Below are 21132 nucleotides of genomic sequence, written 5' to 3'. Positions count from 1 at the left end.
GGTCACTAGAAAGGAGGTTTTATGGATAACCCAGCGGCATAATTTGGGATCTATCACAAGAATGGTTTAGCCCGTCTGGATGTTTCATTACCTACCTAGGTAGCGTGAAGAGCTCTCACCGAGATCAACCTGGAAAGTGTCTGTTTATTCTTCGCACTCACTCACAAATTTCACAAATTTTACAACTCCAAACGATGGATCAGTTCACTGGGATGAAACCAAGACCTGAGTCGATGTTGTCCAACTTCATCAAGCACATGCCTATATTGGTTTGAAATTGAGATGAAACTCATCGAGCGGCTACTACTGCACTACTGTACTACAGAGTATATACAGGAATAACTCTTTGACTCCATACTATCTATCCAAATCGTTCCAAAGTCTTCTTCGTCTCATGTTCGCCGGCATTCATTATCACGTTTGTTGGGGGTTGACTCTTGGCCAACTGATCCTTTTGTTTTCATTCGGCCAACATTCTGGTTGATTTCGGGCGCTATTATAGTACATCCATCTACGTGGAAACTGAAATGGGCGTCTCAAGCCATTTTAGCTGCGGCTCTCTAGTTGCTGCGCTATGCAAAAGAATCTCGCTGCGCTATATCGAACGCTAAAAGATGACCGGAAAATGATTGTTAGTGCATCGTTGTTCATTGCGCGTATGGCGCTGGTTCTTTGCCCCCAACTTTTCTTAACGTCGTTTAGTACCTCTATTCCAAATTATGTACACCACCCACATTCATTGAAGATCATATTTCTAACAAGCAAGATTCATGTTAGATTTCACATGTACCCTGTACGGTATACCCGAGCAAATTTTTGAGGATTGGGATCATCATTTCTCTTACTTGTCGTTTGGACATTCTTTGTGGTAGACATTCAAAGTGGATGGGCTTCTCCTTACTGTGCCTCGCATGCTTGATTTGAAATTCTTGGGGATCGTTGTGGTTCTCATAACGCTCCGCGCTTTTCGCACTTTTGAATGACATTGAGGAAGTTTACACACCCTGAAGTCAATGAAGATTTGGGGAGAGACCATCTGGATGATGCGATAGATGTGATGCCAGATTACACATTTTTACACCAATTATTGCTGTATGACGATTGTCGATTCGTTGATGGCTTTGACAAATTCAATTTGATACGCAGGTCCAGTACCGTCAATATTGTACCGAAGACTCACACCTGGAACCAAAGCTCTGAGCCCATTTTTGAGTGGTTAAAGATTTTCATGTACGACATGGCAATCTATCGCGATCTAGCTATGTACAATCTCATATTTGAAACATGAAAATGACCGGTCGGGCTCAAATCTAACAAGACAAACATGTCGTCGAAGCGATACACAAGATTCACCACAGCTTAGGGTTGTCAGATATCTAGTGACTATCTCACTTCTGGCCATAGCTGTTGCATGAACACTATTCATTAAGAAATCTTCAATACGTACGGTGTTAAATGTCTATTCATGTTCGGTAGTCTGGATCAGCAATTTTGTTCTCCATTTTTCATTGGAACGTCGTCTTTGAATCCGTTGACCATCGCCATTTCGTAGCATACTTATTCTGTACCTTCATTTAGCTACTATGTATGTAGTTCTAATTGAATCTATATCTATTTTTAGCGTTATATCGTTGTTTACATGTCTCTGCCAAAGAGGGCAATTTGTTGAAGTGTCTATTGTATATAATGCGATGCGGGCGCCATGATGTAATAGTTGCGGAAAATTGCTCATCTGTTTCTCCCCTCAAAGTTTCGTCCACCCCAAATCATACATGCATTGCCTTAATCGACGATCTTACCATCCTCCCTCTTTCCGTCTTCTTTCTCCTTCACTTCTCCCTCTCTGCACCATCTCAAGCTTCCCACCCCCACCTTTTCTCCCCTCAACCAGCCCTTTCTCTGGGCTTTCTCCCATATTTCGTCATCCCCATTGCTCTTCAAGTTTTCTAACAGCACGCTCAATGCTCCCCATTTCCCTTCGTGGATCGCCTCCACCCCATCCGTAATCCCTTTATCTACAAATCCACACTTTTCAAAAACTCTTTTACTCGCTTTATTGAACTCTAAATATTCACCCGTCAAGAAACTCAAATTCATATATGGGATGAAGAGTTCCGAAATGATGGTTTGCAGAACAACAGGCATGATGGCGCGGCCGTGGTAAGAAGGGAGGAGCCAGACTGGAGACGACGTTAGTGGGTTTGGAAAGTCGTGGAAGAGGAATGTGATTGGGGAGTAGGAGTAAGAATTGTGAAGGACTTCTGGAATCGATATGACCGGACAACTATTTTCGCTTGAAGATAGATCTCAGTGAGGAGAAGACTTTGATACTACCAAATGGACCAGACCGTCGGCATGGGGCTATGAGCTGAGCCGTATATCTAGCCGTAGACTTATGAAATCCTAATTCACAGGTCAACTTGCATGGTTATTACCATCAAGCATCACCATCCTTTTCAAAAAGTTCGCTTCCAAAAGAAAAGGACAAAAAAGCATCAACATACAACCAATCTCCCACTCAATCTCCGGATCTCCCGTCTTTCTATCCGCATTCTCCTTCGCCAACTTCTTCCTCTCTTCCTCATCTATCGTTGTCACAAAGCCCCTCCGCCTAATATCTATCTGCCCCACAAACTCCTCTATCCTCTCTCCCTTCTCCCCCACCCTCACTTCTCTAATACTCGGAAACGGAACCGCGCCCACCCATTTCTGCACCGGTGACCCATCCTCCTGCGCACTCTTCGCATCCCACAGTTCCGCAGCGGCAACCCGAGAATTCTTATCCAGTACCTCGTTAAAGAAAGAATCAAAATCGTCCTGGGTATAGGGAAACGGAGGACCGGTCAGGTTCAGATAGACGGCGGGATCGGCAAACGCGATGATGGAGTTTCTTGCATCGGAGATGCGGGGACGGGTGAGGATTAGGTTTTGGTGGAGGGGATTGCGGGAATTGAGGGTGAGGGTGGGGAAGAGGGGATCGTGGTGGATGGGCATTTTATGAGGTATGAATGGGAGATGGGTACGAGAGATTGGTGAGAAAGAGAAGGATTGATTGATTGAATGTATGAAAAATGTAAAGGATAAATTAAAGCGAGGAATTCAATACATACATATATATATATAACATATACGTACATACATGTAGAAGTAGAAGGAAAATAAAACGTGATGCCACTCGCGCTACCGCACGGTAAGAGTCACAATCGTAACGGTGGATGATGTGATTGGTGGGTGCAGGTGGGCTGACAAAATTTACATGATGTGATGTGCCAAGTGTTCAGGGTCCACTGCTGTGTGTAGATAATTTGTATGGTTGTTTGTCACTCGCTTGGTGGGTTGGTAGAAATTTTGGTGGGTGAGTGGTGAGATGGATGGATTAGGAAGGTCGGGGTTTAAGGCGCGGGGGTGGAGATGGTGATGGTGATGGTGATGGAGAATTGAGGTTTATTATAAGAGATTTGATATAGTTTGATAATACGTAAATTTGTACTTGGGGAAAAGTTATGGAGGAGAGGAAGTGGAAAGTGTGAATTTCTTGTGATAATTGTATGGTTGTGTGGTTGTGTGGTTGTATGCATGAAGTACCTAATTAGAGATAGATGATTATTGATATGTCTGGCAACTGGCTAGTATGTGGTATATGGTATGATGTTAGGAAGGGGTTGTAACATATACTATGTAGAGTTCTTCGAGATTCTTGGTATGGTTCTTTGGGGAGAAGAGTTGGGCTAGGAGATTTGTCGACTTATTAATATATTATTGTTGTGTTGTGATTTTTTGTTGACATGCTTGGGTGGTATATACTTTCTTTCTGCTTCCTGCTTACTATCATTGCGATTTTCCTTCCTGGGATAGATAGAAAGATGATATTTGAAAGATTCCTACTGTGTGATTTCTTCGTATTTTTTGTCTCTCTGAATTGTACCTAACATCGCATATTCTTCTCGGCTCTTGTTCGAGTCTTTGCGAGAGTCATATGTTTCTCCATGTAGGGCTCTCTAACGGAATTCTATGCATGCTACGACTGTTGTCTGAATGTATACATATATTCGTGTCAGCGCTGAGTCTTCAATCTACGGACTGGTAGATCGCGCTACGAGTTCCCTCGTTCTGCATTATTGTGATCCTAGCGAAAAGTAGTGGATGGTAAGAATAGCATGACTAATTAATTGATTCTGCGATTGGTTAGGAAGGATCGCTATGAATGTATCTGGACCCTCGGGCTGGGTGAGGCTAAGTCTGATGATTATCAGGGTGCTGTGGTGAGATGCTTTTGAGTTTGGATAGATGGATAGATAGTGAGAAAGGGTCTTGAGGAGTTGTCAGAATGATTGTGAATCAACTGGCATCTTTATGATACAAGGTGACTCAGAAAATCACGCCGGCCTTAGCCTTCTAAATATTCATCTGAATCTCTACTAGTGGGTGATTGGTATTTATTCGGAATAAGAGCGTGTAATGTGATTTATATCCTAGATAGGTACTAAAATGATATCTGTGGTCTCTTATTTAAAGGGATATGCTTTATAGTGGGTAGATGCTCTGCCCTCGAAAACTTTGAGAGGGAGGATAGAGTCAATCAATGTATTTGGATTTGATTCTTGAAAAACGGTGTGTTCAGTATGAAACAAAGCAAAGAGATGAGGGGCATCAAAAAAGTATTATTCATAGAAGCAACATCCGATGAGTATAATATGAAGATTCTCAAGCTGCGAGTAGTAAACTCACTACTAGGCAAGTATTCATGCGACTCTCTCTTTGTGGTGTAGATGGTACTTAATTGGACTGGAATGATATAAACCGCGGGATTCTGATATCGATTATAAATAGCAAACCAAAAACATTTGACATGATGGAACATTGAAATGATAAGTCTCGCTGGACTATCTACAATCTATCAACTTGTGTGAAAGGAAGTATAGAAAACAGAATTTTGTTTCAAGAGCGACGATCAGGTTCGAAAGCTTTCTCGATTGCTGCCTAGGTAGATGAACGATGTAAATCTTGTCTCTTCTATCTTTGTATCTTGTCTAGGCCCTACCGACCGTTTTCGGGAAAACAAATGATAATCTGAAATCTGCGTCAGACCACCAAGTTTGGTGGTCTCTGGTGGATGTCTTGGACAAGGTTCGATCTTGATGCTGTTTTGCCATGGAGGTGTTATTATATTCAATTGGGTGTGGGTTTAGTGAATTCGGCATATGAAAGGCTGATTGGATCATGTGATGATGGTCAAGCGTCGATAAACTTACCCCTCGGCGATGATCAAAATGAATTAATCCATCATCCACCTTCTTTCAGATTCAAGATGGGAAAAAACGAAAAAGCGATCCACTGCTCCTTTATTGATTGACCAGGAAAATGCCAAGGGTTCCGTTCGTTGTGGGGATGAGGATTGAGGATTTGGAGCAAAGGAAGAAAATAGCCGCAGTCGCATTGATGTTGAAATTTCCCGTGGCTGATGAACTTAAATCAAAGAGTGGGCACTGGAGAGTGGGTGTGGTCACTGTGGTGTGGTGTGGTGTGGTGTGTTCGGTCATCAGATCTGTTGTTTGTTGATTTGTTGAAGAGTGAACTAACTACGAAGTAGGCGTGGTAGTCTACAAGCCAATATGCTGGTGGTGGTCGTTGGAGATGCAGCTAGGAATGCAGATCGACCAAAATAGACTCGTATTGCGAAAAAAGGTACAATGTATTAGGTACGATGAATTTGATGGTGGCAGTGATGGTGGTGAAAAACTCGAATACGAAGGCGATAATGGATCAATTGTACGAAATGGCAAGTTGTTTGAGTCATGAGATGTCAAGTATCTCAGAAAAAAGAAACCTGAGTTCTGATAGCTTTTTGATAGCTTTTTATGGCTGTGATATCTGAAGTTCTTTGGCTTTCTTGTTGTTGCTCCCCCCGGACCCTTAAAATTAGAGTTGCTAACCCAAGCATGCCAATGCTGGGCAAAGAAGCAAGTCGCTCAAAATTGTCCTACTTTTTCCATTTTTTCCATACCAGAAGGCGTTTCTTTATGTTTACTAAAAACAATGTATATATGGTGTGGCTAGTATGCACCATCGACACCCTAGAAAAGAACAATCGAACCTGCGTTTAGCATAGCAAAAACCATGAGCAAGACAGTGGATCTTTTACTCCGTTTGTTTACGTTTCGATCCGAGCTCATCTGTGATTGGGGAAGCGAAGTAAGACATTTGAAGAAAGTCCGGGGTATACTTACTCACGTCCAATATTGACGTGACGAGTATGAGAAGAATCAAGATGGCTTGGACATGTCCATCTTACAAGGCGGGGAAATGAGTAAGGTTTCATCCAATTCCAGTGCGTTGCCATGGTTGCATTTGGCTTGGGGAACCTAGGCAATGAACCACGGATTGGTTGTTACGCGCCTCGGGCGAAATTGAATGAGATATAAATAAGGTGCAAAGTTGCACTTGTGGAAATTATTGTACTCCTTTGATTTCTATTCTTTTACAAGTGCAATATCCTAACATATCAATTCTTCTCTCGCTCTCTCTCAAATATTTGTCTGCTCAGATTTCTGATCTCAAAATAATCATTTCAAGGTTCTCGTCAAACATACTCAATCTCAATCCTCAACAAATTCAAAATGCGTTTCCAAATCCTCGCCACTGTTCCTCTTCTCTCCTTGGCCGTTGCACAATCAGCATCGGACAGTACGATTACAACCCCCGCCACCGTGCCCACTGCAGCCAGCACCGTCTCATCAGACATTGGTGCCTTTTCCCACGCTGTTGAACAAGATGAATCTGCCCTCTCCATCCTCTCCGCTCAACTAGCAACCGAGACCAATGCTGGTCAAAAAACACAACTCAGCGCTCAAATCTCCCATCTCACTGTTCAACTCGCAGGTCTCAGCTCTCAAGCAGCAATCGCCAGCTCCATCTCTACCGCAGGCGCTGCTAACGCTTCCGCAAATGCTGCCTCATACATTTCCAGCTTGAGTGCTATAGCAGCCACCGAGACAAATAGTGCAATCAGGAGTCAATTGAGTGTGCAGATTAGTCAGATTAGCAGTCAAGCAAGCTTAACCTCTGCAAGTGCCAGTCAGAGTGCTCAATCAACCGGAAGTGTTGTTGTTACTACTACAGACAGTAATGGAAACACCGTTACTTCAACTGCTAGTGCTACCGCCAGGGCCTCTTCGAGTGGAACCTCAAGCGGAAGCTCGAGTAGCAGCAGTGCAGGTGCCATGGCTACCAGGGTTCCAGCTATCGGAGCTGCGATTATGGGAGCTGCTGCTTTTTTGTTGTAGGGTGATGGGTTTGGAAAAAATAATGAGGAGGAATTATAATGTGGGAACGAATTGGTGTAATGGGAATGGGGTTGTAATCGTGTCTTAATGATTGGATATGTGGTGGGATGCGTCGACACGATTGCAATGATATTTTTTTCAATGTATAATACATTCACGAAGATGTTTGATACCTCAAAATGAATTTGGTTGGGTTAATGATTCAAGACTTTTGCTAACTGACTGACTGACTGACTGGATGCTTCCGCTTTTTTTTTTCTGCAACTGCTATCCAATCATGTCATTACATGAATTATTGACCTTATCATTTACTCAGTTGGCATCATCAAGTCCAAGTGGTACAATTTATCTTAGTATGTATGGGGTTTCTTTCATCCATGTCTGCTGCTATTACATTGTTAGTGATATGGGTTTAAGTGGAATATGACAATCGATCTATAGTATAACCAATGCCCAATTGAGTGTTGACATTCATCATACCATGTAAAGGCACATAATCGTGAGTCTATCCCTTTGATCATCTTAAACTTGTCACATCACAAAGAGTTTCCTACAAGAGCACCCCTTAGAAATCTGCGGTGGGTGCAACTGCCATGCAGTTTGCTACGAAATTTAAATTCCATCGTTCAGTTACAGATTCTCATATTTACTCTTCTAGAATGAAATCAAGGGAGAATGCCCATTGATCTATAATGATAATCGACAGTTGCAATGACTGTCGCTGTGTTGTGGGCTCCGTGATTTGGCGTTAGCTCTGTTCATCAATCAACTATGTTACGTGCTCTCTCCTTCGATCCGTAGCATTTGAGTCCCCAAAGACTATGACTAAAGATGATAGCGATAGCAGCGAACAACAGAGAGAATTTTGAGTATATGCTTAAAAGATATCTTAACCAGGACTCTCGGTTGAATGTTTGATCTTAGCAGTCTCTATATCGTCTAGGTTTAGACTCTAACGCTCGCACTAGATACTCTAGTGGTTGTTGTGGGACCCGCTCACCGACATGAGTTCATACATGCAGGAACGTTAGAATTGATATCTGCGCTAGTTTCATCAGGATCATCAATCGTTTTTGTCTTAGACTTTCGACCCACTTTCAATCCAAGACATCATATCATATACCGACTAAGATTCCACACGTTTTAAGCATGTATTTTAAGTACCTAGATATTTATTGCTTGGTATACAAGTTAAATACGTATTTAGATGTTGGATTCAGTAGATCGTGGGCCTTTGCGAATGTCTATTCAATGTTATTTTGCTTGATTCTCTCCTGATTCAATTTACCCCCTTTATTAGATGCATCTTCGCACAGTTGTCTACATGTATCTCATCTTAATTTGACTTTCTGATACATCTGTAGATTTCACAACAAGAGCCCGTTCTCCTTGAGACTTTCTTTAATGTTCAATAGAACTCTGAGGTCTCTGCAACCGGATTTTACGAGTAAGACGTCTTTGGACATTGAATCGCGTCGTAGGTTGATATCTTCTGCACGTTCCCTGAATCTTAATAAGTGTTATGAAGGGCTCTATTGCCATGAAATGAATGAAGATTAGAAGGTCGTGCAAATTGGGTACAGGGTGTTTTCTCACAATCGGATGGAAACCTGATGCCATGTCCATTTGAATAGATACAAAAAGATTCATGTGATCGACGATCCTTAATTCCATAATCATTTCGTTGACCTGATTTAAGGCATTAATCCAAGCGATAACCTATCGTTCGGACAATTTATCGGTATTTGGTTTGCAGTAAAATCCCGATGCTCAAAAAGAATGCGTACACTGAAGGTCTCATATGGCGTGTTGTGGAGTAACACTGCAACTTGAGAACGCTACCTGGCAAGATATTTAAAAGTGGTCAACTTCAGAGTTGAATATACAAGAACATATTCGCTCCGGAGGTCTGTAGATCAATCGATTTATTCACAAGCCCATACTTTCCTACAGTAGGCTAATTCACGCCTAAGCAAGATTCAACCTCAGAATCATATAGTAATTTACTATCGCCCCTCCACGCTATACATCATACTCCCTACCACCCTACATCAACAAGCTCGACGTTGAACCTCTTGAAGAAATCCACAGAGTCTGTGATTAGCAGTTTGATGCATCGCCTAGATTGATCTAACCGTTTCTTGTTTACCTCAAAGCAATGCCTCATTATAAAGCTTCGTGTGTGGAACTATTACTACGTACTGAGCACACTTCTTAAAGCAATGAAATGATAATATCTAGGGCACCATGTGAAAAATCATCCTGTATTATCCATCCAAAATACGACGTCCCGCAGATGAGAGTGCCGATTGTCGTACACATTGATCAAACAGCATGATAAGGAATACCAGTTGGCAGTAGGTAATTCACAAAGTCGATTAACCGATAAATCTGCCGAAGCTGATATCATTTCCCTACAACTGTGATTATATGGAGGATGAAGAAGAAGAAAGAAATGTGGCGGAGCTAAATTTGGATGCTTGAAATCAAAGCTTTAAAATTAAAACTATTTTAATATCTAAAATTCGTGTAATTGCTGACTCTAACAAGGTGCTAGAAGGGATAGAATATAGAGATAACATCCACTCTACACCAATGAGGAATTGTACTACTAGAATGCACGTTTTTCTAGCCAGTCAGCTCTCAATACACACTCGTAATAATTGCTTCAACTCAAGGTCAATCTAATCGCCATTCAGCCCATCAAATGTGCTACCCTGTGAAGCTGGATTTATGCCTTTCAAATTGAACTGGCTCTGCACCCATTTTTTATTTTTTTTCAATCTTGACTATTTAGATAGAATGGAATCTCAACACAGTCTAAACTAAACATGATGTATAACCAGTCACTAGAATGACAATTGTATTATAATTTATCTTCAATAAGCTACCAGATGAATACTGTTCCTCTCCGCGGTGGCATACAAGATTAGCGTACCGTAGCACGAGCGCAATAGTGGGAAACTAAAAGCTATACACCCTGACCACTTAACCCCACACTCACACTTCATATCTCCCGATTTTTCTACCTGCACACGTTCTTCATTTATGAGACCGAGGATATAAGTACAGCAAATGTCGTATGATACAATGCGAAGTGAAACGATGAAGAAAGATCAGAAGAGACAAAAGTGCGTCAAGGACCATATATTTCAATGCAAACGAAGAGTCAGCATGGGTCTCATTGGAGAACTCAAGATGTGGCACAGTTGCGGTACGAATGGGCCATTGCTTACATATGCAGGTCCTTTAGGCAGTAAAGCCGGCTGCACTACACCGGAATCTGACCACGACGCGTAAATATTTATCAGCAGTTGTCAGCAGTTGCTGAACGCCGCTAACGCTTCAGAGTAGCAATGATGGGCATTTATAATGGTACCAAAGTCGCTGGCTTTCAGTGGCATACCTTTTAACCGACACCCCTCATCATTATGGAAGGTGGTACAGTTCTCATTACAGGCGCTAATAGCTCCCTTGCAATTCCCTCGATAGAATACCTCCTCACGAGATATCCAGAATACACCGCCGTGTTGACCGTCCGCAATGCATCCGACGAGAACACTCAAAGGCTTCGTAAAACGCTATCTAATTTTCCTGAAGATCGATCAATTATTCATACACTTGACCTTGGCTCATTAGCCGCTGTGGAGAGCTACGCTGGTGTCATCAAGGCGAACATTACTGCAGGCAGATTGCCTCCGCTCGCAGCTATAATCTGCAATGCTTTCACGTGGAGCATTTCCGATGGTTTAAAGTTCACCTCGGATAACTACGAGAGTTCATTGGCTGTCAATCATCTTGCCCACCTTGCAGTAGTCTTGAGATTGTTGGGCTCATTTTGGCCGGACGGCGGTAAGATTGTCATTCTTGGAAGCGACTCACATTACCCTGGAAAGAGTGGCCTTGAAAAGTTTTCCCCAAACCTCCCTGACGATTTGGAGCTTCTTGTTCATCCCGCACCAGATCAAATTGGAGAGGAAGTTGGTCGTGGGTTTCAAAGATATGGGTTGTCGAAAGTGGCAGCAATTATGGGGATGTATCAATTGAACAAAAGACTTTCCAAGGTATTATTAGAACCAAATGTTGCTTGAACACTTACTTACTGGTGATTTTTAGGACCCATTGCTAAGCAAGATTTCAGCAGTGGCCATGGATCCCGGTGGACTTACTGATTCACGATGTATGAATTCTGGTGTACCATCTGCGTGGTGGTTTTTGATGAGAGGAGTACTGGGTCCATTGCAACCCCTCTTGAAATATCTAGTTCCAACATTGCGCAACACCAAGGTCGCAGCTGCAGATCTGATTGATATCTCAGTTGGGAAAGAGTACCGTGGGTCAAGTGGCTATTATGTTATGTTGAACAAGGATGAAAGCTCGCCAGAGAGCCAAGATGAAGAGAAGCAATTGAGACTGTGGAAGAAGAGTATGGAGTGGATCAAAATTAGCCAGGACCAGACACCACTGCAAGAAATATTCGCATAGACTTTGATAATCATTGGAATATAGTAGAGTATTAGCATGGAATTTATATGCCCGTAGTTAGAACCATAATTCAAATGTTCTACTAAAGCTCTCTTATTTCCAAGGGATGAGGTAGCTTGTCAATCACAACAGCTGTCCCCAGACCATTAGAACCGAGACGATATAGCTTTTTAGTTTTTCCATAGTTTAGACCCGAGAGAACAATGAGGCCGGAATTCCTAGGTAATATTTTTCAGCGAAGAAGTGGCCGAGGTAATGCCAACACACAACGATCAGAAAATGCAATCGGGCAGGACATTCGAATGTTTCATTGGACCATCGAAGGGCGAAGTAGCCACCGAAAGACAATAATCGCTATTTATTTATTGCATTCACTTGTCTAAATAAAAAAAACATTCAAAATAAAGCATACTACAATGTATGCGACAGGCATTATCTAGCTGAGTACACAGTCTTCTATTTCTCCACATCGAAGAGAGGTAATAAATCTGGGCTATGCTTCGATGGCGAGCTGTACAGTACACATAACAAGTAACATAGATAGGGGCTATGACAATCAAGCAACGGGTGGCTATGGCTGATCTTCAATAATTGCTTGATTTTCAGTATAGCAGCCTTTTTAAAGGTATAGTAGACACACAGGTGATGCACAGCAGACAATTCTCTTAATGACAGATGTGAAAATCCCAAAACCACAATTAAAACATAAGTAACTCAAAGCGAAGCTTCAGCGGTATTGTTCTAATCAGAAACTTCACGAGTAGCAACTGTATCCCCACTTCCATCTCCACCATCAAACAAATCGCAATTTGGGAATCGATATTCTATCTCAGATTAGCATATCATCCTTCTTCACCTTTCCCCTTTTGCGCTTCCACGTGTCACTAAGAAAGAGAAAAATAACTCACGATCAAACAAACTCTCCCAGAAATCTACCTCTCTCACATAACAAAAATCCGTCGTAAAATACCAATACGTCTCATTCGGATTTGTATTTTCGAAACTATTCACATAGCATTGTACCAAAACACCATGATCCCATTCATAACTCTTGACCAATTGACTTGCTGAGGAGTGGGTACTGTAGCAAGGAGCGTAATCTTCGCCAACTGTGATGTTGAGGAGGTACCGTTTATTAAGATCGTGAGACGAGGAAGGGGGCGAGTGCTTAGCGAGAGAGGCATGTGAGTTCTCGTTAGAATTGAGTGGGGAAGGTGCACGTTTCTCCGGTGTCGTGTAGTTTACTTGAATAAAGCCTACTGGGCCGCAATAGTCAAGCTCTGATTTATCGGCGGGCTCTTCGAGACCAATTTGTGCCACATAGCAATTATCTGTGGTTTTCAACCAGGTACTATTTCCGTCGCTGTCAGCTGTTTGATCTGCAGTGAGATGGGAAGAAAAGAGGTTGAAGATGGGGATATACCTATCATTGATCACGAGATCTCCAAGATCAGTCCAGCAAGTCACCGTAATATCAGTTCCATATTTCAGATATTTGATAACCTCACAACTCGCATTATCATCACAGATATTGCATTCGGTATTATATTTTGTGGTTGCAGGAGCGGTTGTTATATGCTCAACAGTAGAATCTTGGCCACAAAAGCTGAGGTCGGTTTCATCTGTATCTAGTGTTAGTGGTATTCAAATCTGAGCTACAGGAATACATACATTCTCCAGCGTAATCGGCGAGGTCGTATTGGGTTACATAGCAGTCATCGCTTGTTCTCAACCACGTACTAGAATTTTTAGTATTCTATATAGTAGCTCACATTTGGAATTGAATCTTACCTATCACCATCGATGACTGTACCAGTAGTCCAGCAGATGAGCGAAACAACAGTGTCGTAATCGTAGTATTCCTTATTGGTGCAAAGCGAATATGGACAAGTCTTGCATTCAGTCGCTACTCCCTTTTCAAGAGTATTGTTAAATGGGGGTTTAAAGGCAGCATTTGTGACATCCGCAAGAACTAGAAAGAACCCAAGAGTGGGAAGTGATGAAATCATTATAACGATGCGGAATATTCCGACTCAAATTGAGCAATGGAAAGTTTTGATAATGCTTGTCAATTATATGGAAGATTATCTTCTGTTCATCTCAAGTCTTGTTGGAATTGAGACCTCATATATCTATATCGACCTCATGTCAGACTCAGATAAATGTGGAAACCGTTGTCATTCAGCGTTTATCAATGGCTGTAGCCAAGAAGAAGCTATTGAATCAATTTAATATGTCTGTGAAATCAGTTAAGCTTTAAGCATATTACTGCAGGTTCAATGCAAGTAATGCTGATCAACCCGAATCTACACAGTAATTACCCCGCAGTCATGCAGCCTTGGCAAGTCCTACTAGTCAGCTCTCTTCACATCCTCGAATCAATGAAGAGAAGCCTTGATGCAACCTCGTATAGCCATGTAGAAATCTTCAGTGCAGCTCGTGTGCGGCTCGGGAAACCCAGGTTGTCATGAACCGGGAAGTAATTTTCAGGCTAAAGGCAGGTACGAAGTCATCCATCCTTTCAGCGGTGAGGCTGATAATCGTTGTAAAGTAGCGTTTCTTGCTTTTGTAAATCAAAAGATCCACAATAACGGCAGTAATGTAACTCGCTCCAAAATTCACATGCTGGGATGATTGATAACTGCAGAAGAGCAGTTTTCGAGGCTGTAAAATGGAAAAAACGCTCTAGCCGTGGAAGTGTTGAGTTTTATAGACTCCACAATTATCAATAGTAGAACTTTTTTTGAGAAAGCTAATCTGACAGCATGAGAAGATACATGTGTCGTGATATGTTAGATCATGGTCAATGTCTCATGGGTTCACAAAGCTTGTTATTTGTTTGAACAACAAGTAGGCGTGGGGGCCAAACAGAACCCCACAAATTCATTGTCCGTGTCCGTTTGTTTACCATGATATCGTCGACGACAACCGACATGTACCTATCTTTGTTAATTGAGGCCTCTTAAACTTCAATCCATAAACATGACAGCGCTCTCCGCCGTACCCAAGCGCTTCAAGCTGATATTTTTCGTCCCACCATCAGGACTTCCAGCCTGCAAAGCTGCTATCTTCGCCGCCGGAGCTGGACGTTATCCAGGCCCTGGAAATTATACTGAATGTTGTTGGGCTACGATAGGCACTGCTCAATTTCGACCAGGTGATACCGCAAATCCAAATATCGGAACTGTAGGTGCGTTGGAAGAGGTGCAAGAAGTCAGGTTCGAAACCCTGTGTGTAGGCGAGGAGACCATCAGAAATGCGGTTGCAGCTTTGAAGAAGCAAGTTTGATTCTTATGTTATCGTGCTTCTCGTTCCTAATGCGTTTGTTAAGGTTCATCCATATGAGGAACCGGCTTATGAAGTTTATAAGCTGGAGGATTATTGAGTCCGGTGAAGCCTATGTGCTAGCGTTACTGTCGAGAAGAATATGCGGCGAGCAGAAATAAGACATTGCTTTTTACGATCGGAAGTTTGATTCCTATGATCTTGGAATGAATATCTGAGGACAGAAATGCAGCCACGTTCTAAGAAGAATTCCCTGTCTTTCAGCTCGGAATGAACCAGTTGACATAATATACTACTTCGTTCTGGCATCTTTCAACGCCTTATCTGTCTTCTGCAACCACCCCACCCTGGAGTATTCAGACCCCTTTTCGAATTACAATCATCTGCCTCGATGCACTTTCCTTTCCCCATTTATTTCATCTACCTACTTTAATTTTTGCATTCAAACCACAGTGATTCATCGCGTATACGTGGTGAGATATTGTTCGATCTCTTATTATTATCAATATTTTGGTAGGCTGCTGTATTCAATTGCATCTTAGAGCACTATTTGAAACTGGAAAGCCCACCATTGCTTGAAAAGCTCTGCTAATCAGCATCTTTCTTGACGCAAATACATAGTCAAATTGAACAGACGGAAATGACAAATCTCGAGAGGCTAGTGTCATCGATGAGCTTATCTTTTGACAAAATCAAGACTTGATCATGGTACATAGTTTGGTATGATTCTGCATATACATCTCATCTCCTCCCCCAACCCATCGAAAACACAAACCATCACCGAACCCAAAGTCTACCTTACCCCCCCACAAACTCACAACCACTCCACCATATCTAACCTGACATCCATCATCTTCAACAGCACTTCCCTTCTCATGGACAGAACCTCAATTCTCATCAACCACACACTTCAACCTCACATCTACAGCAGCACACCAAACGCGGCATTCCAATCAACAGAACCGAATATGTATGTCGAGAAGACATCGCCACCGCAAGCACCATGATCACGATGACAGGGACCATTCTATGTACCCTAGCGCAGCAAACTATCCTCATCTTCGTACTGCATGCTCTTATCAAAGCCAGAAATCGTCTCCGCGAAAATCAGAGGACTTTGCAAATAATGAGACAAGACCCGGAGAAATATACTAGTGCCTATCAGCTCGATACTTCACACACAACACCTCCTCCACGTCCAAAAACATTCAAATGAAGAAAATGCAGAAACTCAGTCAGCTCAGCGCGCAGAAGTAAAGCGGGAGGAAATCGCTTCCATTGAATTTGCCTATCAGCGTGGAGATCATAGATCATGGGAAAGAGGGAGATGAAGAGGAGGAGGAATTTACTTATTTCTATCTTTTTATTTTCCCATAATGAGTAATCGCTTCGTGTACAGTCACTGTGCACAGATAGTGGCCGATTACCTAAATCACACCAAAAAATAGCGATTTACTACATTTTGTATAATCATTTATTAATATTTATAATCATTTTTTTAATTAAATCTTTTTATGTATATTATTTATATATTAATAATCTATATTCTCAATTTTTTAAGTTTTAATATAAATTAAATAATCAGAAATTTGTTATTGAAATAATAGCTTATAAAAGTTCTTCAAATTTCGCTTATTTTACTAGTAAATTCTGAATTCCTAAAATTTCCATATTTCAAATCTATATAATATAATCATTTAAAATTTCAAAAATACACTACGAATTTTTTCGAAATCTATAATTAAAAGTGAATAAATTCATATAAACAAAAGTTACAAATTTTTATTCAATTGTATTGAAATTTATTGGTTTTAATGATGAGTTTTGGTGTGATTTGAGTGATCGGCTACTATCTGTGCCCTAATACTGTATCTATCATGCTTACCTTTGCATAGATAATCGAGATATCGAATCTATACCTAGGCTTTCCAATTGTATGAAAATTAAATGCGGAGGAGAACGGAAGGTATAGAATATTTGATCGAGAGATAGCTATTCACCTCAATATAGATTTCTCGATGTGAAATCCCAATAGATAGTTTCCACTACTATCTTCGTTCCTTTCCTCCTTTCCTCCTTTCCTCCCTCGTCCTCCCCATATTCTACCCACCTAGAAACCCACCCATACAGAAAACTTAGGTACCCAATGTATCTGCTTCCACTATCCTACTTTATCCATCTATCCATCCATCCATCCATACACTCATCGAAGAGACAAGAACAACAACTAGATCCTATAAACATATAATCTCACAAATCTATAGACCCACCGACCTACAAAACCACCAACCTACAAACCACCAACCTACAAACCACCAACCTACAAACCTAAAGGTCGAGGAATATCTATCAAGATCCCACCCCCTTCATATACTTCCATGAACATCTAGCCATATGTACAATACTCATTGAATATCACATCACATTTACTTCCAGACGAGAAACAAATGCGTGTCCCACTCACAGCGAATCCCCTTAAAGACCCATCATAGGTGGATCAAATACCCAACCACCCCAGTACTTTTACGATCACAATAAAACCACTCAAGTATATATATAACAATCTTTTATTTCCCAATGTATTACATCATATCTGTGAAACAAATCCGTTACGCCCCCCCGCCGAGTCCTTATTTAAAAAGATGTGAAGCCTCATAATTCATCCTTGAATATTTCCTCGCTACCTTCTTCAACATCTTCATCTTCATATACATTACTATCTTTCTTATCACCATCCTCCTTGGATCCCCCCTCGATAGGTTTTCCGGGTCCCTTTTGATGGCCCTGTCCTCCATCATCCTCGACAATTCCCAAGATTTCTCTAACCTGTCCTGGTGCATCGACAACCTCAATTTTCCAGCCCTTATCGCCTGCCAGCTTCTTGACTTCCTCCTGTAATTTTTCGATCATTTTTGGGTCGAGATCCATTGATTCCAGTGATTTCGGATTAATAACTTCGACCTTCCCTCCCTGGGCCTTGATTTTGCCACGTGCAATGATTTCTGTCCGGCTTCCGCTGTCACCATCTCCAAAGTCTGGGGGGATAGGTAGACGTTGTCCTTCTTTACCGACATATTTACCTGCGCCGACGGTTACCCCGCCAATGACTATGGGATTTTTAGGATAGGCCAAGGAGGGTGAAGAGGTGATAGAGTTGGATCAATATGGATTGGGATTGTTGGTAGGCTACAGGTTTGCAGACTATGCTGTTGGCTTTCTCTGCTTTAGGTGGCATGAATGCTACGTCGTCGCAAAGGCGGGGTGTATATACAACCATCAAGTATGAACATGTAGTCATTTCCTTGATATATCCAATACGATCCTTGACATTAGGATTGCAGTGAAATTGAACTTCGACTTGGCGGGGCTTGCCTGTAAGATCGCAGATTGTGCCGCCTTCCATTTTCTGAACGAGGTAGCGCATGTCGCCCTTGACTTGTAATTCCGTTTTTGGTGATTCCCCATTTTTGGGTGTCTCATGCGCTTCTATTTGATTGCCCCATTCGTCCTCTTTACTCTTGCTTTTTGGTGATGCCTTCGCCTTTCCGAGAACAAATTCTTGGGCTGATGGATCCGGTTGGGGTGGGAATGCCGCCTTTCCGGGTTGTGCGGGCAGTTGATGAAATTGTGTGATTTCGTTATTGTAGCAGAACGAATATGACCACCATCCGGATACGAAATATAGACAATTTTTCTCCAAATCTTGAAGTAGTTCCCAACCACGATCGGTTGCTCTAGCAAGTTCTTTTTGTTCAGCAGCGCGAGCTTCGGCTTCTGAGGTTTCGTTTCGCGGAGGCAGAGAAACTATGGGAATTGTGCATACATGCGCTTCACCATGTAGATACATGAGCTCGTGGGTTTGTTTGGGAGGCTCGGATTCATGATCGGTCGAATCATCTTGAATAGGGTGTTGAGACGATTGTATGCTTTTAAGATCTTCTTGATTTCCTAAAAATCTGACAGGCGAATGGGGATGATTGACGATAAAATATGCTTCCTCTTGCGAAGGAATTTCATTTGAGAATACTACCTCATACTATTGTTTCGTGAGTTTTTGACGACTTTGTAGTAGAATGGCTTATGATTTCGCTGGGCTTGCGCATACCTGTGGAAATGCAAGTAAGTCATCGTGAACACTGAACACATTTTGACTAGCTAATGTTATTGAGGCTGTAGCTAACAAAGCTGGAATTGATTTACGCATCGTGCTGTATGGCAATTGCGAATTTCAAATGGACAAAATTCCATTGATAAGGAACGAAGTTCACAAGCTATGATCGCATTTCCACAAAGCTGTCATCATCTACTAGCAAGTCAAGTGCATGCTAGTGTCGCAGCGGGGTTCGGATAAACATATTTATTTTTAACCGGCAAGTTTCTCCGAACTGGCACATGACATGAACTCACTGATTTGACTCAGAGGAAGTGATCTACTTTTCGCAATAGAATGCATGTATGAACGTAGATTATACCGAGAATAGCATTTTTGACCGGCCAACGGTGCGATATGCAACAAAATGTAACATCTTTTGATAATCAGAAGGGTGATGCGGTTGCCGTCACGTGTTATGGTTCAAAAGAGTCAAACGGAGGTTTCGAGGAATCTTACACATCCAAGGAGTTAGGAGAACGAAATATTGTCCATAGAGCTGTTGGAAGTCTTGACTTTGAAGTCAATTTAGAGTCTGGGCATCAATCCATTTACCGGGCATCGCCGATGGGTATAGATCAGGCTCTTTACAAGGCATATCTGCTCAAGATGACAAGATCACATTTCCCTTCTCTCTCATGCCGTGGAAGGTTGCATTCCGACTATCGACTCGGGTCCAGAACAAAGGTACAATATACTCAATACACCATGCAAAGTGTCCAAGCCAAAAATACAATATACTCAATACTCCATGCAAAGTGTCCAAGCCAAAAATACATCCGGCAGATCCAACAAACTCTCAGATCACGGCCAGAAAAGGCCAGCGAGATGTTGGGCACCACAACATCGTGCAGTCCACGCGAGAGAGCTTACAAAAGGGTGTGATGATTATGCTACGGGTAACGCAATGCCTCCAAAGCCTTTTCGTACCTTACGTATACGGTATACAGCGTACCTTGGTCTGACAACATGGGGGATGAGAGAATGCCGCGTATTCGTGGGGTTTGCACACAGCCATCACAAACAATACCTATGAATGATGGCTACGTCCTGGCCATACCATACAAGCCAAAACCAGTTGCCCGATATGCAGAGGTAATAAAGCGGCTACGCCCGACGAGAAAGCAGGAATTTGTTATGTTTGTGTAATTATTACTGATCTTACCAATCATCAATTGTAGTAGTGTAGGCTTGGGTTGATTGGGAGAAGATATATCTCAGCTTGTGTTGTTGATTACAAGTTACAACGCAGAACCGAGTCAACCGAGAGCCCGTTCTGAAGAAGCGAAAGGATACCTAGCATGTTGATAGTTGTGATGATGGGTTATTCTCGGGACGGGATTATTTGATAATTGATGGGTGATGGTGATGGTGATGGGGGTGATGGCTGATGGCTTGTGGCCGATGGCTGATGGCTGATGGGTGGACATCAAGGTTATTTGAGTAAAAGTGGTCAAGATTAAGGCAACCTTGGAAGTTGTAATAACCTGGGCGAACCATTTTCAGACAGTGTGATGCGTTGGTTCGTATAATCACCGTACGTGTCGAATCTGTGGTGGAACACGTTTACGAGGTCAACGAGAACGAATAGTTCCGACTCAGATTGATCAATGTTATCCAATCATAATTACCTTTGATTGGCATAAATGGTGGTATAAAAATTTATGAGGCGGACTAGCGACAATGAATGCCTTAGCTAATCATCCAGGGTTGTTCTGAGCTTTGAACTCAAATCCATAACTGCTTGGATTGGAGTAGCTCGTAGGAGCGCGTAGGTAGGCACAATCGGATTCGTAGGTATCTCGGTATTTCTTCCAATTTCAACACCTCCCTACCTTGTACTAGTCGTCAGCCAGTCGGGATGAGCCGCAGTTTGACAGGAAGATCATTACTCGTTGCTTCACTTTTCTTTCCTTTCTTCTTTCTCGT

The 21132-nt window shown here is 42.1% G+C and overlaps 6 protein-coding genes across 6 annotated transcripts; 3 read left to right on the top strand and 3 right to left on the bottom strand.

Moving 5' to 3' along the window:
• Positions 1–1782: 1782 nt before the first annotated feature.
• Positions 1783–2994, bottom strand: EAF02_002765 (uncharacterized protein; the record flags this gene model as incomplete). The annotated part of the gene is made up of 2 exons (XM_038898813.1): positions 1783–2180; positions 2505–2994. The coding sequence occupies 2 exons, from the start codon at positions 2992–2994 to the stop codon at positions 1783–1785; spliced, it is 888 nt and encodes a 295-aa protein (XP_038761101.1).
• Positions 2995–6617: 3623 nt separating this feature from the next.
• EAF02_002764 (uncharacterized protein) lies at positions 6618–7283 on the top strand (the record flags this gene model as incomplete). The annotated part of the gene is made up of 1 exon (XM_038898812.1): positions 6618–7283. The coding sequence occupies one exon, from the start codon at positions 6618–6620 to the stop codon at positions 7281–7283; it is 666 nt and encodes a 221-aa protein (XP_038761100.1).
• Positions 7284–10714: 3431 nt separating this feature from the next.
• EAF02_002763 (uncharacterized protein) lies at positions 10715–11768 on the top strand (the record flags this gene model as incomplete). The annotated part of the gene is made up of 2 exons (XM_038898811.1): positions 10715–11347; positions 11400–11768. The coding sequence occupies 2 exons, from the start codon at positions 10715–10717 to the stop codon at positions 11766–11768; spliced, it is 1002 nt and encodes a 333-aa protein (XP_038761099.1).
• Positions 11769–12509: 741 nt separating this feature from the next.
• EAF02_002762 (uncharacterized protein) lies at positions 12510–13777 on the bottom strand (the record flags this gene model as incomplete). Its single annotated transcript, XM_038898810.1, has 5 exons — positions 12510–12592; positions 12677–13119; positions 13192–13390; positions 13440–13507; positions 13560–13777. 5 exons carry the CDS (start codon positions 13775–13777, stop codon positions 12510–12512), a joined length of 1011 nt encoding a protein of 336 aa, XP_038761098.1.
• Positions 13778–14750: 973 nt separating this feature from the next.
• On the top strand, positions 14751–15153 carry EAF02_002761 (uncharacterized protein; the record flags this gene model as incomplete). The annotated part of the gene is made up of 2 exons (XM_038898809.1): positions 14751–15050; positions 15100–15153. 2 exons carry the CDS (start codon positions 14751–14753, stop codon positions 15151–15153), a joined length of 354 nt encoding a protein of 117 aa, XP_038761097.1.
• Positions 15154–17705: 2552 nt separating this feature from the next.
• Positions 17706–19257, bottom strand: EAF02_002760 (uncharacterized protein; the record flags this gene model as incomplete). Its single annotated transcript, XM_038898808.1, has 3 exons — positions 17706–18160; positions 18342–19089; positions 19159–19257. 3 exons carry the CDS (start codon positions 19255–19257, stop codon positions 17706–17708), a joined length of 1302 nt encoding a protein of 433 aa, XP_038761096.1.
• Between the last annotated feature and the right edge of the window lie 1875 nt (positions 19258–21132).

Source organism: Botrytis sinoallii, assembly GCF_014898435.1.
Source record: "Botrytis sinoallii strain Bc 23 chromosome Unknown BSIN_004, whole genome shotgun sequence".
NCBI lineage: Eukaryota > Fungi > Ascomycota > Leotiomycetes > Helotiales > Sclerotiniaceae > Botrytis > Botrytis sinoallii.
This window is presented reverse-complemented; position numbering and strand designations above follow the sequence as displayed.